The sequence below is a fragment of the Calonectris borealis genome, chromosome 1 (genome assembly GCF_964195595.1).
Source record: "Calonectris borealis chromosome 1, bCalBor7.hap1.2, whole genome shotgun sequence".
Lineage (NCBI taxonomy): Eukaryota > Metazoa > Chordata > Aves > Procellariiformes > Procellariidae > Calonectris > Calonectris borealis.
This window is the reverse complement of record NC_134312.1, coordinates 128,585,373-128,605,068: the sequence shown is the minus strand read 5'-3', so window position 1 is coordinate 128,605,068 and position 19,696 is coordinate 128,585,373. Positions and strand designations below refer to the sequence as shown.

The 19,696-nt window shown below is 40.3% G+C and overlaps 1 protein-coding gene across 5 annotated transcripts in view; it reads right to left on the bottom strand.

Moving 5' to 3' along the window:
• Window positions 1-19,696, bottom strand: part of TAB3 (TGF-beta activated kinase 1 (MAP3K7) binding protein 3) — a 55,716-nt gene that overhangs the window by 18,819 nt on the left and 17,201 nt on the right. For 3 of the 5 annotated variants that reach the window (XR_012677424.1, XM_075174582.1, XM_075174592.1), the window contains 2 exons: window positions 10,256-10,309; window positions 6,839-7,027 (listed from right to left, as the gene is read on the bottom strand). Coding sequence is in view for 3 of the 5 variants with exons in the window: in XM_075174582.1 (XP_075030683.1) it covers window positions 6,839-6,940 (102 nt within the window). In the remaining 2 variants the exon portion in view is untranslated. Of the gene's footprint in view, window positions 1-6,838; window positions 7,028-10,255; window positions 10,310-19,696 lie in introns of those variants that run through there. The other 2 variants (XM_075174572.1, XM_075174602.1) reach the window with 2 other exon arrangements.

Below are 19,696 nucleotides of genomic sequence, written 5' to 3'. Positions count from 1 at the left end.
GCTGAGGCCAACTGTATGAGGCCAAGTGCCTGCACTTCGGCCACAACAACCCCAGGCAACGCTACAGGCTTGGGGAAGAGTGGCTGGAAAGCTGCCCAGAGGAAAAGGACCTGGGGGTGCTGGTCGACAGCCGGCTGAACATGAGCCAGCAGTGTGCCCAGGTGGCCAAAGAAGGCCAACGGCATCCTGGCCTGTATCAGAAATAGTGTGGCCAGCAGGAGCAGGGAGGTGACTGTGCCCCTGTACTCAGCACTGGTGAGGCCACACCTCAAATACAGTGTTCAGTTTTGGGCCCCTCACTACAAGAAGGACATGGAGGTGCTGGAGCATGTCCAGAGAAGGGCAACGAAGCTGGTGAAGGGTCTGGAGCACAAGCCTTATGAGGAGCATCTGAGGGAGCTGGGGTTGTTTAGCCTGGAGAAGAGGAGGCTGAGGGGAGACCTCATCGCGCTCTACAACTACCTGAAAGGAGGTTGTAGTGAGGTTGGTGTTGGTCTCTTCTCCCAAGTAACCAGCGATAGGACGAGAGGAAATGGCCTCAAGTTGCGCCAGGGGAGGTTTAGATTGGACATTAGGAAAAATTTCTTTACTGAAAGAGTGGTCAGGCCTTGGAACAGGCTGCCCAGGGAAGTGGTTGAGTCACCATCCCTGGAGGTATTTAAAAAGACGTGTGGATGTGGCGCTTAGGGAATGGTGGTGTTGGGTTGACGGTTGGACTCGATGATCTTAGAGGTCTTTTCCAACCTTAATGATTCTATGATTCTATAGCTTTTCCAAAAGAGTAAAATCACTAGAAAGTATTCCAGACTGGATTTTTTTTTTTCCTCCCTAGTTTCTCATACAACAGCCTATATCAGCTGTGGCTCAATTTTTAATTTAAACAATAGTTAGAAAAAAAAAATTCACTTTAAGTCAAGTTCAACTACATCTGGCCCTCAGCACCCTAACTTTGTTACATGTGATCCAACACTGGTACCTTCTGTGACATACAGCACCTCCTACCAGAACAAGTGTGTACATATATATATATACACATGCATACACTCCCGCCTTCCTTAGTGTGCTAAGATTACCATTCTAAGGAATATACAACAATAATGGTTTCACTTCTATTTTAAACACTATCACTATATAAAGTTTGTATATATATTAATACTCATGTGGCCTTGCAATATAATTTTCAACAGCCTACCCAGCTGGTTGAAAAGTCAGTCTCTTAATACTAAAGTGCAGACGACTTTCCCAAAATTTCTATGATTTCACTATCAGACAAACACACATATTCAGCATCTTCTCAGATGAAGACTTACTACTGAACATGACAGAAGACAGAAGAGTCCAGCACTCAATTATGTATGGCTCTCACTCTATGCATACTTCTCCCTGACTACTTCCTCTTCATGCCAAGCTCCCCTTCTAGACCCCAATGGTCCATGGGAATGTCCAGACGTATCACAGAAAAATTTAAAACCAGAACATGTAGGAATCAGACCTTGTAATAATAACCACCACCACAGTGCCAAGACAGCAGTCTCAAAAAAGTTAACCACTACCATCAGCCACTTGCCATCTAAACAGGACTTCATAAAGAGAGTCCTCAGCTTCCTTAGGTCACTTCATCACGGTGGAGGTAGAGAGAACATAGATAGGACAAGCCCTAATCTGATTTTCTCAGGGTATAGAATATATTTGTCATTTCAAACGACCCTCAACTTTTAATAGGTCCAAAACTCACACTGGTTTAAATCTAGAGCATGTATTGCAATAGGTTAATGGAAACCAGCTCATGTATCTTAAAAAAAAATACAAAGTGGGTTTGGAAACAAATTCTACACTTAAAAAAAAGACAGATATTTGTAATGTAATGTTAACTAGCTATCCAGAAGATCGTATTCTAGACATAGAATACCATATGCTTCTGCAGCATTAGGGATTCTTTAATTTTATCAGTTTAAAGATGTCTATGACTTCGACATAGCTCATCAAAAGGATCATGTACTTAACAGCACAGAAGAGATGACTGTCAGGATAAGTAAAGCTTTATATTGCAGGGCTTCCCCTGCTTTACACTTGTCTGAAAGCAGTTCATTTGTATTTGTATGGTTTAGAAGACACACAATGCAAAAATTACTGACACAGTTATAAGTAAACCTCCTCTTCTGCCAGGGACAGGTAGGATGCAAATACAGCTTCGCTACTTTCATATGCAGCAGTTTATCACATTAGGTTCCACCTTAGCCATGGCCACACACGGCCAAACCAGATCTTACATATTTCTGTTCCACGCCTGAATCTTCCCATTAATGGAAGGTATTCCCAGACGACCACGACTTTGAAAAATGATTATGTGTGGTCACTTACTATTACTTCCAGTTTGTGATTTTAGATAAAGGTGGAAGGAAGAAATAGAAAGGAAAAAAAAACAAAACAAACAAAACTGCCACGTGACTTGGAAACAGCGAAGTAAAAATAAACCTTTGGACAGCTGTGGCAAAAAGATGCCATGAAAACAGAAAACCTTTAGATTCCTAGCTAAAGCCAGTTCCCTATCTTGGAAGAATGAGTCATTGTTTGCTCCTCTAGTATATGTACATTATTTATGCAGCCATCATCATTCGACCCAGACGGAGCCCCCCCACAAACATACAGCTAGCTCTCCAGGTCTCCGGCTGCAGGGAGTGCCTGAGCCTGTCACTTGTACCGGAGGGCAGTAGACACAACACCTGTGTGCGCTGTGACCAGGTGGATGATCTGCTCAGCCTGGTGGCAGAGCTGAAAAAGGAAGTGGAAAGGTGAAGGAGTATCAGAGAGCATGAGAGGGAGATAGATTGGTGGAGCCATACCCTACCATCCCTGAGGCAAGGGCAGCAGATGGAGGCTCCACAAGAAGCAGAGGATCCCCTACCTTCTTGCCACCAGGCAGAAGGAGGGAACCTAAGAGACAGGGGGAATGGAAACAGATCCCTGTTTGGGACCTGGCCTCCCTCACCTTCCCAGTTGCCCTTACACAACAGATATGGGGCTCTGGAACTTGAGGGCCAGGCAAATGCAGATGTAGATGAAGGTCCATCCAGGGGGTTGCCCAGGGCAAGTCAGTCAGCCCCATGCATTACGACTGCCTCTGCTAAGAAAAAAAGGAAGGTAATTGTTGTAGGCGATTCCCTTCTGAGGGGACACAGGGCCCAACATGCCGACCAGATCCATCCCACAGGGAAGTCTGCTGTCTCCCTGGCGCCCTGGTTAGAGACTTACTAGGAAACTCCTTGGTCTGGTGCAGCCCTCCGATTACTACTATTGGTTACTGGTTATACAGGCTGGCAGTGATGAGGTTGTGGAGGGAAGTCCAGAAGCGACCAAAAGGGACTTCAGGGCACTGGGGCGATTGGTTGAAGGTAGTGTTTTCCTCAGTCCCTTCAGTGGCAGGGAAGAATACTGAAAGGAACAGGAAAACACACCCGATAAACACGTGGCTCAGGGGCTGGTGCCATCGGCGGAATCTTGGCTTTTTTGATCATGGGGAGGTTTACACGGCACCGGGCCTGCTGGCGGCAGATGGAGTTCAGCTGTCTCACCAGGGGAAAAGATTCTCGCTCATGAGTTGGCGGGGCTCATCGAAAGGGCTTCAACTAGGTTTGAAAGGGGAAGGAGATAAAACCAGGCTCACTAGAGATAAGCCTAGGGATGGCACGCCATTGCTGGGGGCGAAATCGATAGCCCAGCTCAAGTACATCTACACCAATGCACGCAGCATGGGCGGCAAACAGGAGCTGGAAGCCATTGTGCAGCGGGATAGTCGCCATCAAAGAAACACGGTGGGATGAGTCACACGATTGGAGTGCTGCAATGGATGGCTATAAGCTCTTCAGAAGGGACAGGCGAGGAAGGAGAGGCGGTGGGGTGGCTCTGTATGTTAGGGACTGTTTCGATTGCCTGGAGTGCAACGATTGTGATAAGGTCAAGTGCTGTGGGTAAGGATGAGGGGGAAGGCCAACGAGGCAGATATCCTGCTGAGAGTCTGTTATAGACCACCTAACCAGGATGAAGAGGCAGATGAAGCATTCTACAAGCGGCTGGCAGAAGTCTCACAATCGCTAGCCCTTCTTCTCATGGGGGACTTCAACTTTCCAGACAATTGCTGGAAATACAACACAGCAGAGAGGAAACAGTTTAGTAGGTTCTTGGAGTGTGTGGAAGATCACTTCCTGACACAGCTGGTAAATGAGCCTACCAGGGGAGGTGCCTCGCTTGACCTGCTGTTCACGAACAGAGAAGGACTGGTGGGAGATGTGGTGGTCGGAGGTCAGCTTGGGCTTAGCGACCATGAAACGGTAGAATTCTCGATTCTTGGTGAAGTAAGGACGGGGGCCAGCAAAACCACTACCATGGAGTTCCGGCGGGCGGACTTTGGCCTGCTCAGGACACTGGTTGAGAGAGTCCCTTGGGAGACAGTCCTGAAGGGCAAAGGGGTCCAGGAAGGCTGGACGTTCTTCAAGAAGGAAGTCTTAAAGGCGCAGGAGCGGGCTGTCCCCATGTGCCGTAAGAAGAATGGGCGGGGAAGATGACTGGCCTGGCTGAACAGGGAGCTTTTGCTGGGACTCAGGAAAAAAAGGAGAGTTAACCACTTGTGGAAGAAGGGGCAGGCAACTCAGGAAGAGTACAGGGATCTCGTTAGGTCATGCAGAGTGGAAATTAGAAAGGCAGAAGCCCAGCTAGAACTCAATCTGGCCACTGTCATAAGAGATAATAAAAAATGTTTTTACAAATATATTAATGACAAAAAGAGAGCCAAGGAGAATCTCCATCCTTTATTGGATGCAGGGCGGCAGGGGGGAACATTGCCATCAAGGATGAGGAAAAGGCTGAGGTACTTAATGCCTTCTTTGCCTCAGTCTTTAATAGTCAGAGCAGTTATCCTCAGGGTATTCAGCCCCCCGAGCTGGAAGACAGGGACGGCGAGCAGGATAAACCCCCCATAATCCAAGAGGAAGCAGTTAATGACCTGCTACGCCACCTGGACACTCACAAGTCTATGGGGCCAGATGGGATCCACCCAAGGGTACTGAGGGAGCTGGCGGAGGAGCTTGCCGAGCCACTCTCCGTCATTTACCAGCAGTCCTGGTTAACAGGGGAGGTCCCGGACGACTGGAGGCTTGCCAGTGTGACGCCCATTTACAAGAAGGGCTGGAAAGAGGATCTGGGGAACTACAGGCCGGTCAGCTTGACCTTGGTACCGGGGAAGATTGTGGAGTGGTTCACCTTGAGGGCGCTCACAAGCCATGTGCAGGACAACCAGGGGATCAGGCCCAGCCAGCACGGGTTCATGGAAGGCAGGTCCCGCTTGACCAACCTGATCTCCTTCTATGACCAGGTGACCCGCCTAGTGGGTGAGGGAAAGGCTGTGGATGTGGTCTACCTGGACTTCAGTAAAGCCCTTGACACTGTCTCCCACGGCATTCTCCTAGAGAAGCTGGCGGCTCACGGCTTAGACAGGTACACTCTTCGCTGGGTAAAAAACTGGCTGGACGGCCGAGCCCAGAGAGTTGTGGTCAACGGAGTTAAATCCAGCTGGTGGTCGGTCACAAGCGGTGTTCCCCAGGGCTCAGTTTTGGGGCCGGTCTTGTTCAATATATGAATGATCTGGATGAGGGGATTGAGTGCTCCCTCAGTAAGTTTACAGATGACACCAAGTTGGGCGGGAGTGTTGATCTGCTGGAGGGTAGGAAGGCTCTGCAGAGGGACCTGGACAGGCTGGATCGATGGGCTGAGGCCAACTGTATGAGATTCAACAAGGCCAAGTGGCAGGTCCTGCGCTTCGGCCACAACAACCCCATGCAACGCTACAGGCTTGGGGAAGAGTGGCTGGAAAGCTGCCCAGAGGAAAAGGACCTGGGGGTGCTGGTTGACAGCTGGCTGAACATGAGCCAGCAGTGTGCCCAGGTGGCCAAAGAAGGCCAACGGCATCCTGGCCTGTATCAGAAATCGTGTGGCCAGCAGGATAGGGAAGTGATCGTGCCCCTGTACTCGGCACTGGTGAGGCCACACCTCAAATACAGTGTTCAGTTTTAGGCCCCTCACCACAAGAAGGACATTGAGGTGCTGGAGCGTGTCCAGAGAAGGGCAATGAAGCTGGTGAAGGGCCTGGAGCACAAGTCTTATGAGGAGCGGCTGAGGGAACTGGGACTGTTTAGCCTGGAGAAGAGGAGGCTGAGGGGAGACCTCATCGCACTCTACAACTACTTGAAAGTAGGTTGTAATGAGGTGGGTGTTGGTCTCTTCTCCCAAGTAACTAGTAAGGATGAGAGGAAATGGCCTCAAGTTGTACCAGGAGAGGTTTAGATTAGACATTAGGAAAAATTTCTTTACTGAAAGAGTGGTCAAGCCTTGGAACAGGCTGCCCAGGGAAGTGGTGGAGTCACCATCCCTGGAAGCATTTAAAAGATGTGTAGATGTGGTGCTTAGGGACATGGTTTAGTGGACATGGTCGTGTTGGGTTGATGGTTGGACTCGATGATCTCAGAGGTCTTTTCCAACCTTAATGATTGTATGATTCTATGATCAATAATCATCCCATTAGCCACTTTCCTTATTCCCTGTATGCATACAGTCACAGGTCGCATAGACAAGGAAGAATAGTCAGTGGAAAAAACCCCACAAACATAAGTGAAGAATGATGAAATCTTTGAATATAAAAGACAGGACAAAAATGCAAGTTTTGGAGTCTTCCAGCCTTTCAAAATAAAACCAGAAGAATGAAAATCTATGCTCCATGTATTTACTAAAAAGAATTTTCATACTACAAAAATAAAATACACAAACTCTTAAAAACTCTTTACCATACCTGAAGCATGCACTGAGATACCACTCCTTCAGGTATCTCAGGGAAACGTTGTCGGAGATCATGGAGTACCTGCACGTCGAGTTGTTGACTGCCCTGCGCCATGCCAGATTGATGATGTTCCAGATTACCAACAAATGGAAGTCAACAGGCCTTCCAATGATTATGGTCTTCTGAGGCTTCTGGCATTTTCTGTAAGAAAGAAAACACAATCAATTATCTTTTAAGCTATGAGAACAACTTTTCCTCCTTCCCCAGCTGCATGTGTAAAAGAATTACTGTATTACATTTTGAGATATAGATATCACGAGAGACAATGTCTTAAACACAAGAATGTCTCAAATTCTAATATTAAAACACTTAACATACCACAGGTATGTCTACAGGACATTTCACTGGAATGTGCTAGTTCAGGTCTTTACACAGTCCCATTGTGGTACCATGTAGGCATAACTTAAATTAATCTGACCTGCACAAAATGGAACTGTTACATATTTACTCCCAGTGAAATTCTGAACAGTTTGTAGAAAAGTCTGAAGTTATCACAAAGCATGCATGTCTTTGTTATTTACAACATGCTAGAAATAACAGACTGAAAATCTAAGTAGCACAATTATCCAAAAATACTCCTCTAGTAATAGGGCTTAAACTCTTTTCTCTTTACATCACTACAAATCCAAGAAGTTGGAAGCAATTTTTGTGAAACACAACAAGAGTTAAACAGAATTTAAAGAGTACTTTTCAGGATTATGATAAGCATCTATTTAATATTTTTGTAAAGCACCTATTATATTCATACTAACATAATTAGTGACAAAAAAAACCCATTATCTATTTCAGGAGTCTTGTCTTCAACAGCGAAAAGATTCTATCTCAACTTCAATACCCAAGGACTACTAGAAGGCAAATAACGTCTGAGTCAACAAATGCTTTTCTCACTTGTGGCTCATGATGACAGCAGTAATCAAAAGGCAGCTGAAGTCTAAGTAAAGATTCACAAAGACTTCGCATGAAGGTGGTGCATGGCATAGCTGCTGTAACAAATCTATTATTGCTAAGCTTCAAAAGCCTTTCCAACATTACTACTCAGTTGAATTCTTAACTGCAGAGAATGTAGTGCTGTGTTCAAAAACAGAAATGAAAGTCAGATACCAGCAGAGTTGGCGTTCAAGTACTATATTAGCTACTCAAAGTCCCAAGGTTTAAATCATGCTTATCTCAACCTCAGTGCAATTGTGGGTGGCATAGTATAGGTATCGCAGTCAGCTTTCGTTTGTTAGCTCAACTTCTAATAGCAGTCTAGAGCAATACAACAGATCAGCACAAATGTACGCATACCTTTATGCACTAATAAACTCCAACAGTTTCCTGAATCTTTCCTAAGAAAGACTCCTAGTTTTCATAGGCAAGAAATATAAAATGTCAGCTTTAGGGTAAAAAAGCTTTGATTTTTTTTGGGAGGTATTATTTTGAATATTTAATAACCATGCCTTTCTTTTTTCACCTCTTTCTAAAGAGTACATCCTTTCTCTGAAAAGGGGCAAAACAACAACCACCACTACAACAAAACCAGAAGTCAAGTCCACTCCACTATCTGGCTACTTTGCATGTGGACAGCTCTTAACTGACATTAGCATTCATTAAATAACAGATACACTTACAGGAAGGGTTGCTCTCTATCACATCTGATATATTCTAGTATCCAGTATCTGTCACATCACACTCTTTCTCAAGATAAATGAGACAAGTTTAAAGAACAGTGGGATATGTGAATTATCCTGCTGTGATTTAAGAAATACTACAATAAACTTACATGGTATAATCACAATGCAGTTCTGTCCACTGCAGTAATGCTGCAGACCCCTCTTATTCTAAACGGAAACGAGTTTCCATTGACTACAAAAACCAGCTGAAACTTCCTATCTACACTCACAGTAGGGGATCTTTTATAAAACTTGTATTTCATAAATGACAAACAAACATCATACTCTGAAAGGCAGACCACCACAAGAATTCTCAAAGAAAACCTGACAGCAATCAAGCTCCATGTGTTTCTAGACAACTGTCCTTTTCCCAGGAGGCAGGGGATGAAGCGCAGTAATGGAGGAGTACCCTACCAAAATAAATTGCAGTTAAAACCCCTGTGGAATAACAATGACAGTATCTGAAAATTTGAAACAGAAGATGATAATTTTAAGAATTTCATTTGCATGAGCAAAAGCCTTTGCATCACTTCTCTCTTCAAATGCAAATTAAAATGTAACATGGGTGAGCAGACTGGAGATCCATCATCCATACATACAATGTTTTTCTACAGCACTTTTATAATAATCTAAATTAATCATTTCTTTGATGTTTTTCTAACACTTCCTGAATATGTGCAGTGAGTAGAGGTGTAACACTCAAAGTAATTGGCAGTTATTGGCCAACTATGAATTTTATCACAGAGTTCTCTTCTAAACACGAATAATGGATAACAGAAATTTCCATTCTCATTTTGAAGAGTTGAAGCTTCTAGCCTTTACAGTTACAAAGATAGCCCTGAAAAGTCTACAAGAAACCCAACATAATTGTCTTTAGAAGCACGAACACACAATCATTCAGAACTCCTTGGATTCCATGGCTACACTACTGTGGAAATTTGTTATTTTTCAGCCAATACCACAAAATTCACTACTGCCATATTCTAGGAGCCCAGCATTTTGACCTACCCGTTGTCCAGCATTTTGTCCTGCCTATTCTGCTTGACCTGCCTACAACTGACTGCACATTTTCCACTCTAAGTAGGCACAAACTGGCTGGAATACAATACTTGCTTCCCATGGTGCTCCACAGCACCGGGCAAGTGGAAGAGCAAGTTGTTCAGAGAGCCAAGAGTTACAGCGCAGACTACACAGCTAAGATGCTTAGACAACAAGAGCTCCTACTGAGCCAGAAGAGACTAGGAAAGCAATCCTTCAAAGCCTCTTTCTTTCACAGCGTGCACAGGCTAAGGGACATGCCGAGTTGCACTACACTACCAGCCTTATAATTATTGAAAGTTCACAGAGCCGAACACATCAAAAAACAACCCAAAGTCACAATGAAAGCAAGCCATTTCATCTGTAACTTTCAAAAATAAGTTGAGGATACCCAAACTGTAGACGAAAAGTATTTCACAAGGATGGAATAAATTAACATTACTACATACACGGCAGTTCTAATGGCAAAACCAAAGGATATTGTTGCAGAATTGGCCCTGCTGTGTTAACACACAGAGGCGACCTCGGGAGCCACTAATGAATCTTGGGGATTAAGCAAAGCATGACTCAAGTCCTAAACAAGTACACTAATCAGTTTTTCACACCTTTTACATGGCCAAATTATATATACAGGAAAACGGTATCTTAAATTTAATCTTTCCTTAAGCCATTTGTGTACCTTGCAAGTTAAGAAAATGGTCAACAGTTCCATCAATCAACTGATGCCTCTTTTCTGAAAGAATGAATAAAAAAGTAGAATTACTATGGTCTTGACACTCCCCACAGATGTGTTCAAATATATACAGAAGGAAATCCATCTCATTACTGTTATTTTTGAAGCACTAAATCACCTAAAATGAAGATACATAAATCATAAATAATGAGATTCAATTGAAAAATAAATTAGGTCAATATGTAGTATCTGGAAGTTTATAAATTATGTACTGGTGTGCACTCATGCAAGTACAATGTATGCAGCAACTAAAATAATTCCAGAGTGAATTTCCAGAAAACAGGTTACCTGGAAGACAGTTTCTCAGGCCTCATCAATTTAAAGTTAATTGTTAAGAGTTTTATAATGACAACAGTTGGGCCTTGAAGGATAAAAGGAAAAAAAACCAACATGACAAAACACAATAATAAACAAATCAGTTTATAAAAGCAAAACCTCAAAGGCATCCTGCTTCTATATGTTTTATGTAAATTCTTTCATCTTAAAAGATTATTTAAATCTTTAGATTACAAGGATGAGAAAACACAAATGGATTTAAGTACAGTCAGGTAAAGAACGTCAATTTTTCCTCTGAATACTACACAAATGTAATCCTTAAATTTCATTGTCCTGACTTCTAATCAAATGCATGCTGATACCTACAGATAAAAAGTGGATTTATTGAATGGCATTCACATGACTTTGACTTTAGAGATATTTCAAGTCATTTGCAGTAAATAGGAAGTAGCAAATCCAATCAACAGTTATACAATCCAAACACAGGACAGTAATTCCTAATTGTTATATGTTTAAATATCATTTGCCAATACCAACAACTTATTGCTGTTTGTACTTGCTACTGGCATTTAGGCATAAAACTTCTGAGTAACACTATCAGTGCTACTCAGAACTTTATTCTGTTCTGAACCAAATAGAAGAGCAGTAACAGTCTGAATACCCTCCCTGAACAGGAACTTTCCTTATTTCTCTGGTAGTGAATAGAGGGAGAACTGTGAAGAATGAGGACAGGAAGCAGAAAAAGATACGAAATTCTAAAATTCAGTTTAATTAATCTAGATCAGTACAGAATTTTACTTTCACCAAACATGGCAGGGTAAATAAAAATAAGATTATGTCCAAAAGAAAAATATTATATTCTTTAAACAGAAGAACAATAATAAAAGCTTAACACTCATTTCTAATCGCTTTACTAAAACATGCTATTTTGTTTTCAAAGCCATGCTAGACTAACTAGCTGCACAGCATGAGTTCTGAATCTGAGTGACATTTTAAATCTTTTGTTCTAAATTTATTTATTAAATGGAAAGAATTTGTGAGTGCATCTTATGAATTGTATTTCTTCTTGAGGTAATTTCAATCCATGAGACGTTTCTCTCAGTTTGATCACATTAGCTACAGTTCTTGAAATTACTTTTTCAGTTTGGTCATTGCATTTTTCCTACTTATTTGTTTTGCTGAAGTTGGTCTCAAGAATAAGTTATTCTATCTTTTTGAAAAAAGATCTACTCTAGTCTGAAAAGCCTTTTAGAAGGACACAGACCATTCATGTTCAAAAAACAAAGAACCTAGCATTACTAGACTTGCTCTACAAAGTAATATTACTAAAGTATACAGCAAACTTAGAGTACGCAGAGTGCTTAGGAACTAAAAAAAAAGTTTTATATAGATCACAATTTTTATATATATAATTGAAAGAAATTAGTTGCTTATTAATAACGTATATTAGGGTGTTCATGTTTCATGACTACTTACTTCTAGATTCCTAAATTCAAGACATCTTGTAGTATGGAAATAATCTTACCAAAAAGTCATCCAGGTACTGAACTACAGTGTTCTCCTTTACCAGGCACAGTGCATAACAGATTCTCCAAATAATCTATTATTTTCCTAACTGTGAAAATTATTTCGTTGTACTACTATAACACAAACAAAGATTTAAGCTGCGTTTAAAAGATTAGCGCACTTACTAGAAGTATCTTTATTAAACCCTATGGTCCAAGAAAGACAGTGAAAACATTCCACTTCTCGCAAAAGTAAAATATCACCTATTCCAGCTTCAGCACTCAAATTCAGCAACTAGTCCAAAGCATTTTTTATTATTTGGGAATAAAAAAAAAACTTGGGCAAGTTAAGCCCCTAGAAACTGTCTTACAGGGAAAGGATTTTAAAGTTTTTATTTACGTATACATGTATATAAATTGAAAACTATTCAGTCAATTACACATTTGTTACAGTTTCTTGAATGAAGTTACCCTATAAGCAAGGACTGCTTAGAGGGCAGAAGTCAATTTACCTTCTAGAATAGATGTGGACAAACTTCCACTGCCTCCAGAGTCATCTAGAGATTTGGCTACAGTCTTCCAAGGACACAAAGATTTACTGCATATTAGGCAGCATGAAAAAGCCATGAGATCAGTTGTAGTGAGTTACAACTCACACACAACTGAACAGCTTTCTCTACCTTTCTTCCCACTCCAGTCAACTCAACTGAACTAACTCAACCTGCTAAACTAACTTAAAAAAAAAAAAAAAAACAAAAAACAAAAACAACACTTTTTCCTAGTTTAGTAAGCTTACCCTGCACAATGCGTGGCCCACTGAATATCACAGCACTGTGGAAAGGAAGAAAAAAGGGTGGAAAGGGGACCAGGAACAACACCTCCCCCTTTTCAGCACAGGTAAGCCAACCAATCAGTTAAAGCCATAACAAAAATGCACCTTCACCTGAAGTAGACTTAGAACAAAAGAACCAAAGCTGTTCTTATATGAACAGCACTAAATCAGGGTGGAGATTTTGCCAAGTGCTGTCAATACTGGAGTTAGAGAACATGGCTGTGGCACTGCAAGAAAGCTGACTGTTAGCTGAGTTCAGAAGGTACACCACCAGCAAGAGGTCAGAACTGAAACTGTACTTCAAACTCCACGTCACTTCCCCACAGTCCATGCAATACTGTTCTCTACAAAAGTTATTTCTGAAAACTATGACGGACCAACTGATTATAGGCAGTCAGCTCTTTATCGCTGATACGATTATACCTTCTACATCTCCGTTGACACATTGGTTACATGCTTCCAAAGGCTAGAATACCCTCCATACACTGCATGCCAATAGTAAAACATGAGAAGACAACAAGGGAATTAGCTCAGCCGACAGATTTAGAAAGCACTTTATTAGACAAGGTATTAATATCTTTTGGTTTTTGCCCAACACTGTGGTTTTAACAAATAAATACTATTTCGGCCAAAGTCTACATTACTACATGATCACATCCCAATTCCACTTCTGTATTTCAATACTCAAGCGGATGTTAAGGTGTATAATTACTGCGGTGCTTCCTACAATGACTGCAAACATACAGCAGAAAAGCTGTTAAATAGCAACATTTTTGTAAATAAGCTTGTATAAAACCATGAAATTTGAAGATGATGATTCAAACTGAGTTGCTTCGCATAAAGGATTAACTAAGCAAAAACATGTTTTTTAACATCCCATTCCACACATGTATTTAACAGACATCTGCATGCAATTATAGCCTTGTAACGTGCCTGGCATGTGACCTGGCTACAGATGCAATCATGTAATCTCACCTCTAATCCTTGAGCAGCCTCTGGAACCACTGTTGGCTTAAATTCAAAGGTGCCTGCAGTAGAATATTAAACTGACTGTAAATGGTTTAAAGTCATCACACTATACTGATACTGGGAATAATAAAGAGAACAATTTTGTACACTAAGTTTCCATTTATTTAACCATTCAAATAAACAAAACCAATTAACCAACTCATCCCACAAATGTCAGACCACTCACATCAATCCAGCTAAGACTTTGGATTGCTCTTGCAGCAAAGGAAGGCAAATACTTTTATGGCAATGTGACACCTTTATAAAGATTGCTATCTGGAAGATCTTAAAATCTCAGAAATACGAGAAACTAAACTGTTATAACAGTGCCAAGAGAGCAATTTTTCCTCACAACCATCTTCAGTCACACACTCACTCTGTTTAAACACGATGCATGACAAAAAACAAGGATTACTTTTCCCTGCAACAGTCCAGCTAAAATAATTTTTAGGATTACATATAGCTAAGAAAACTCTCCCTCCTCACAAACTACAATGACCATTTGTTACAGAAGCTTTTTTATTTACACGGTGATACATCCCACAGCTTTGGGACTGTATTGCTTCACAGAGTAGGAAAGACATGTACAATAGAATTTAAAGACGTTTTGTCAGTTCATACAGACAATACTAAGTTCAACAAAGCAAAAGAAAAGCAATCAATATTTAAAGTTGAGTTCAGCATGCTGCTGTCACTGCTCTGAATGACTAGCTATGTCACTAAAAACACAACTTAATGGTTTGGCAGGCCGTCTTATCATGAACATTCGTTCACTTATATAAAAGAAGATCAACAGATTCATAAAGCTCCTGGATGGTAGAATGCACAATAAAGAGGTACACAGCAAAATAAAACTAAAAATAAAGCTGACAAGCTATGACTGCTAACCAATTGTCTCTTATATTATGGTGAAGTTATACAAGCTCACCTGACAATTCTTGGTTCGATCTCTCTGTCCATTTAGCCATACAATAGTTACACAGCCATACAATAGTTACACAGATGTGTTATCTGATGGCCTAGAACAGCTTGGAGTACTGAAATGGAATGCAATTTATTAAAACCAGCATGATGAGAATACTATTATCTCACATTGATGAAACAGGAGTGTAAAGCAATGAAGCAACGAAGACATTCCTTCTCTCTGTTGTTTTTTTTTCCATTAGCTTAAACTTAAGCAATGATCAGTTTTATCCATGTTTGAAACTATTTCCACAGATTCTATAAATGAGGAATATTGTGATACAATGTGGTGTGTCTTCATCACACAAAAGCAATATGCAATTCTGCAGTAAGAGAAACCTGGATGGAGGAAATCCATTTTTGGCACAACAGTGACACTGCCTAGAAACAGAACTCAAGCATAATAAGGTTTCTTCTGTGGTCTGTGGGCAAGCATGATACAGGTTGTTACTAAAATTCAAAAATCATAATCAATCACTTTTCCCTCTTAGGCATGTATTTTGTGTTGCTTTGTGTGCTGCGGCATTTGCTTTGCTTTTCTCCCTTTCATTACAGTCTGTCATCCTTGTGAGCCATCAACATCTAAATGGAGTAGTGTTATTTATTTACTGTTCTTCCTCTTCCATCTATGATAGAAGACATAAAAATAAATGTCACGGGAACAATATCAACAGTTTAGTGTTTACAGAGATTAAAACATTAGGCACTGAGACACCAAGTTGCCACGTGGAAAAGTAGTTAGAAGTATTGCTCTACAAAGATCTAACATTTTCAAAACAAGTCACGTATTATTCTATGACCTCGGTCATAATTAAATTTCTGTCCTTTAAGGTAGGACTAGTATTTGACAATAAGAGACCTTATTTATTCCACTGCTTTGGAATCAAAAGAAAACGAGTGAAAATCATCTCTACCCTACATACAAGTCAAATCTCCACAAAGTATAATTTACTTTTAATAGCTACATGGTACATTACACCAGGAGATATTAAAAACTGAATGATAATGAGAAGACTACTTAACTGGAACAATGATACTCATTTTAGCAAGTAGCTAAGACATTCTTGGCCAGTAATTCCTCTGCCAAGTAGATCACAGAACCATAGAATGGTTTGGGTTAGAAGGGACCTTTAAAGTTCATCTAGTCCAACCCCCCTGCCAAGGGCAGGGACACCTTCCACTAGATCAGGTTGCTCAAAGCCCCATCCAACCTGACCGTGAACACTTCTGACAACGGGGCATCCACTTCTCTGAGCAGCCTGTTCCAGTGTCTCACCACCCTCACCATAAGGAATTTCTTCCTTATGTCCAATCTAAACCTACTTTCTTTCAGTTTAAAACCATTGCCCCTCGTCCTCTCGCTACAGGCCTTGGTAAAAAATCTCCCTCCATCTTTCATATAAGCCTCTTTTATATATTGAAAGGCCACATCAGATACTAGTAAATACTTCATTAGGAATTTATGGTTCTCTCACTCCAAGGAGCAACTAAAAGCAGCTCTTGCCATGTAACAAAGTTACAAGAGAAGTAAGTTTTCAAAGCAGTGAGATAAGTTCAGGAATGATGCTACTATGCAACAAGTAATAATTTCCAAAGAGTTCTGCAGAATACTAGGTGAAACAAAGTTGCAAACACAAATGAGTTTACATGCCTCACAGATAATCCTGAGATCATCACAAGTATCACGTTAGTACGGAAAGCTATGAAGACAATGCCTTTCTTACCAGGACATATGATCTATGATTACTGACTGAATGTTTGTGAAATATAGGCTGTGGCTGGAAAAAAAAAGCCTGCAGTGAACAAGCACGCTGTCAGATTTCCTGATTTATAAACTCTAAGCATTGGCCCTGCTAAAAGCAGTTTTATAATGATGCAAAATTTTTTTGGCTGTTATATCCTATTTTGGGAATCAAAATGAGCCAGAAAGGATACAAGAAAACATGAAACTGAGTATATACTATAAAGCATGGGAAAAGGTCTACTGCAAATCCATGGATCATAAACTTCAGTATTTTTTAAGTACGCTCTGCTATTCATATTTCCAGGTTTAACAATTACTAGAAGCTGAGATTTATACTACTGAGAAACTTAGCTAACAAACTGCAAAAATACCGGACTATTGTTTAATACACAAATTGTTCCAGAAAGTGAGCTTCCTTCTCAGAGATGCGAGATCAACATTTCTTGAAGAAGAAATGTCTCTGAGTATTGTTATGGAGGGAGAGTTATCTGCAGGTCACCAGTTTGAATCTCAACCAGCTCAACAGGAATTTAACGCTGTTCCAGCCGAAGAGATGTTTGATAGCTCCTACACAAGGTGAGTGATTCTCAGCGTTAGCTCCTGCTCCTACATCACAAATTCATTGCTATGCTTTGAATTCACTTGCAAGACATTCAGAACAGGCTTTGTTGCAAGATATATTTATTTACACCAGTCAAAATACAATGAGTCCTTCCACAAGAGACTTCCACTGAAGTGGAAACACCGTACTTACTTTTGCAGGAGTCCAGAGCAGTAAGTATTCACTAAAGTCAGAAGTTTCAAAAAGACTGAAGACCACAGTCATGATTTAAAAAAATATGAACCAAACTGTCATTCGGTTTACCACATAGAACTTGTAAAATTTCAGAGTTAACTACACTCATAAATCAACTGTTACGCATGCAAATGGCTATTCACATAATTAGCCTGAATGTCTCCCTTACTTTTCTTCACCTTCTCACTTTGATTTGGGCTTCTCCCTATTAAAAATGTTTGCTCTAAAAAACTGAATTGCTATCAATAAATCTGAAAGAAACTACTGTCCATTTGCAGAGTAAAAACAACATAATCACATTAGTCGTCTGAGCCTATTGATATTTCCATAAAAGGCACACTGTTGCACTTCATCCATTCAGGGCTATAGCATTTGAATTTTTAAGCAGTTATTTGATTTACTTGGGTGGCTGCTCAGCAAACCATTTCACAGTGAAGTAAAAGCTTGGCCATCCTCTCAGAGATAGCTGAAGCTGTGCAAGAACTACAAAATTTCACTCCTTTTAGTCAACCATGCTATGAATTAGCTATAGAATGAGTGATTTATGACAACAGAAACTTAAAAAAAACCAAACTAATTGTTTATGCTACCAAAGAATTAAGCCATTCTTAAGGTAGAAAGAGGAGAAAAAAGCTCTAAAACAACTTTTAAACATCAGGTTTCCTGCTTCTGAAATATTCCTGACAGACTTTTGTGATGGCTAACAGTAATAGTGTTGTAAACAAAAGTTAAAAATAACCAGAATTGTATGATTTCTCTGTTAAGTCTCTGGTGAGTTTTTATATGACAAACCTTGAAAATACTCTGTATTGAATACACTGACTGAATCAAAGATTTCTGTTTTGTTGATAACTGCATATATGGAAAAGCATTACAGGATAGGACATAGACAATTTCTGTAACACGCTTTTCTGCATAAGAAAATGATTGCAAAGCGTATTTATACCTGTAAAGAAGTATTCCTTTTCCTGCAGAGATAAAAGGACATACTAACTAGCACTAGTTTCAATTTAAATGACCTGTGTAAGTTTATTAGCAGCCCATATAACTGACAACAGTGCAAAAAGCAACATCTATTGCAAAGACTGCCTGCATACTACATTCACTACAACTCTTGCACCCAAAATGACCAGTTGAGAAAGAAAAGAAAATGGTACTGGGAAGCACGAACATCTATGCAACACTGTTTCTGGCCTGACTACTACCAGCCTCTTCTCACTTTGGCCACCTTGAACTAGAAGAAAAACCCTGGATTAGAAAGAAACGGAGTTGAGTAAGGGGATGAGAAAACCTCATTTCAGGATCCCCAGCAAACACATACTAATGGAGTGGAAACAGAGGAGGGAAGTGGACAGGCGCATATAAACGGAACAAAAAATAAGACAGAAATAAGGAGAGAGTAGACACAGAAAAAACAAGGAACAGAGAGGAGTCAATACAGAGCAATGCAAAAGATTATCACAGTATAGAGAAATATGAACTACATACTCCCTACACACCAGAAACATCAACTTCCACTTTTGAAGTTTTGAGTTAAGCTTTGGTGGCCTGACTGCGTAAATTTCTGTGACGTGACTAATTGCTATAAAATATGATGGATGCAGCATGCCTGTCTTTTCTATCATTCCAGGAGAATTTGTTAAGATAAGGAACCGTAACATGAACCTTGCCTATTTTGTCATATCTTCTGACAAGTCTTTGCACAAATACCCACCCATTAGGGTGTCACAAAAAGAGATCATATTAAGAGGCTATACATAACATTATACTAATTGTATTTATTTTATCTATATATGTTTATTCCAATATAATTATAACATATTAATACACTGAGGTTATCTATAACCATATGTGTACCTCTATAGATGCTTGAGTGTGCCATAGTTGAGGAATTGCTGTATCCAATCTCCTAGCAAAATAGAAAAGATACCTTAAAATAAAAACATGTGCCAAAAACATATATATACACACACACATATGTATACGTAGCTATATATATGTATATATACTGATGTCATATAAACCCTAGATTGAGCTTTTCCTCTCTTCTTTTTTTCCTTTTTTTTTTCTTTTTTTCCCCTCTTGCTTTTGGGGGCAGAGAGGGAAGAGTACTTTGAAATTAGATTTTCGTTTCTGCAACATAATTTGTTTTCTTTTAAGGCCACATTAGTCCTCTATTAACATTATTTTAAGATGAAAAATTTTATCTCAGCTTAGCCCCAGACTGACTTTCTGGGGAGATGTGCCTTAGACACTATACAAA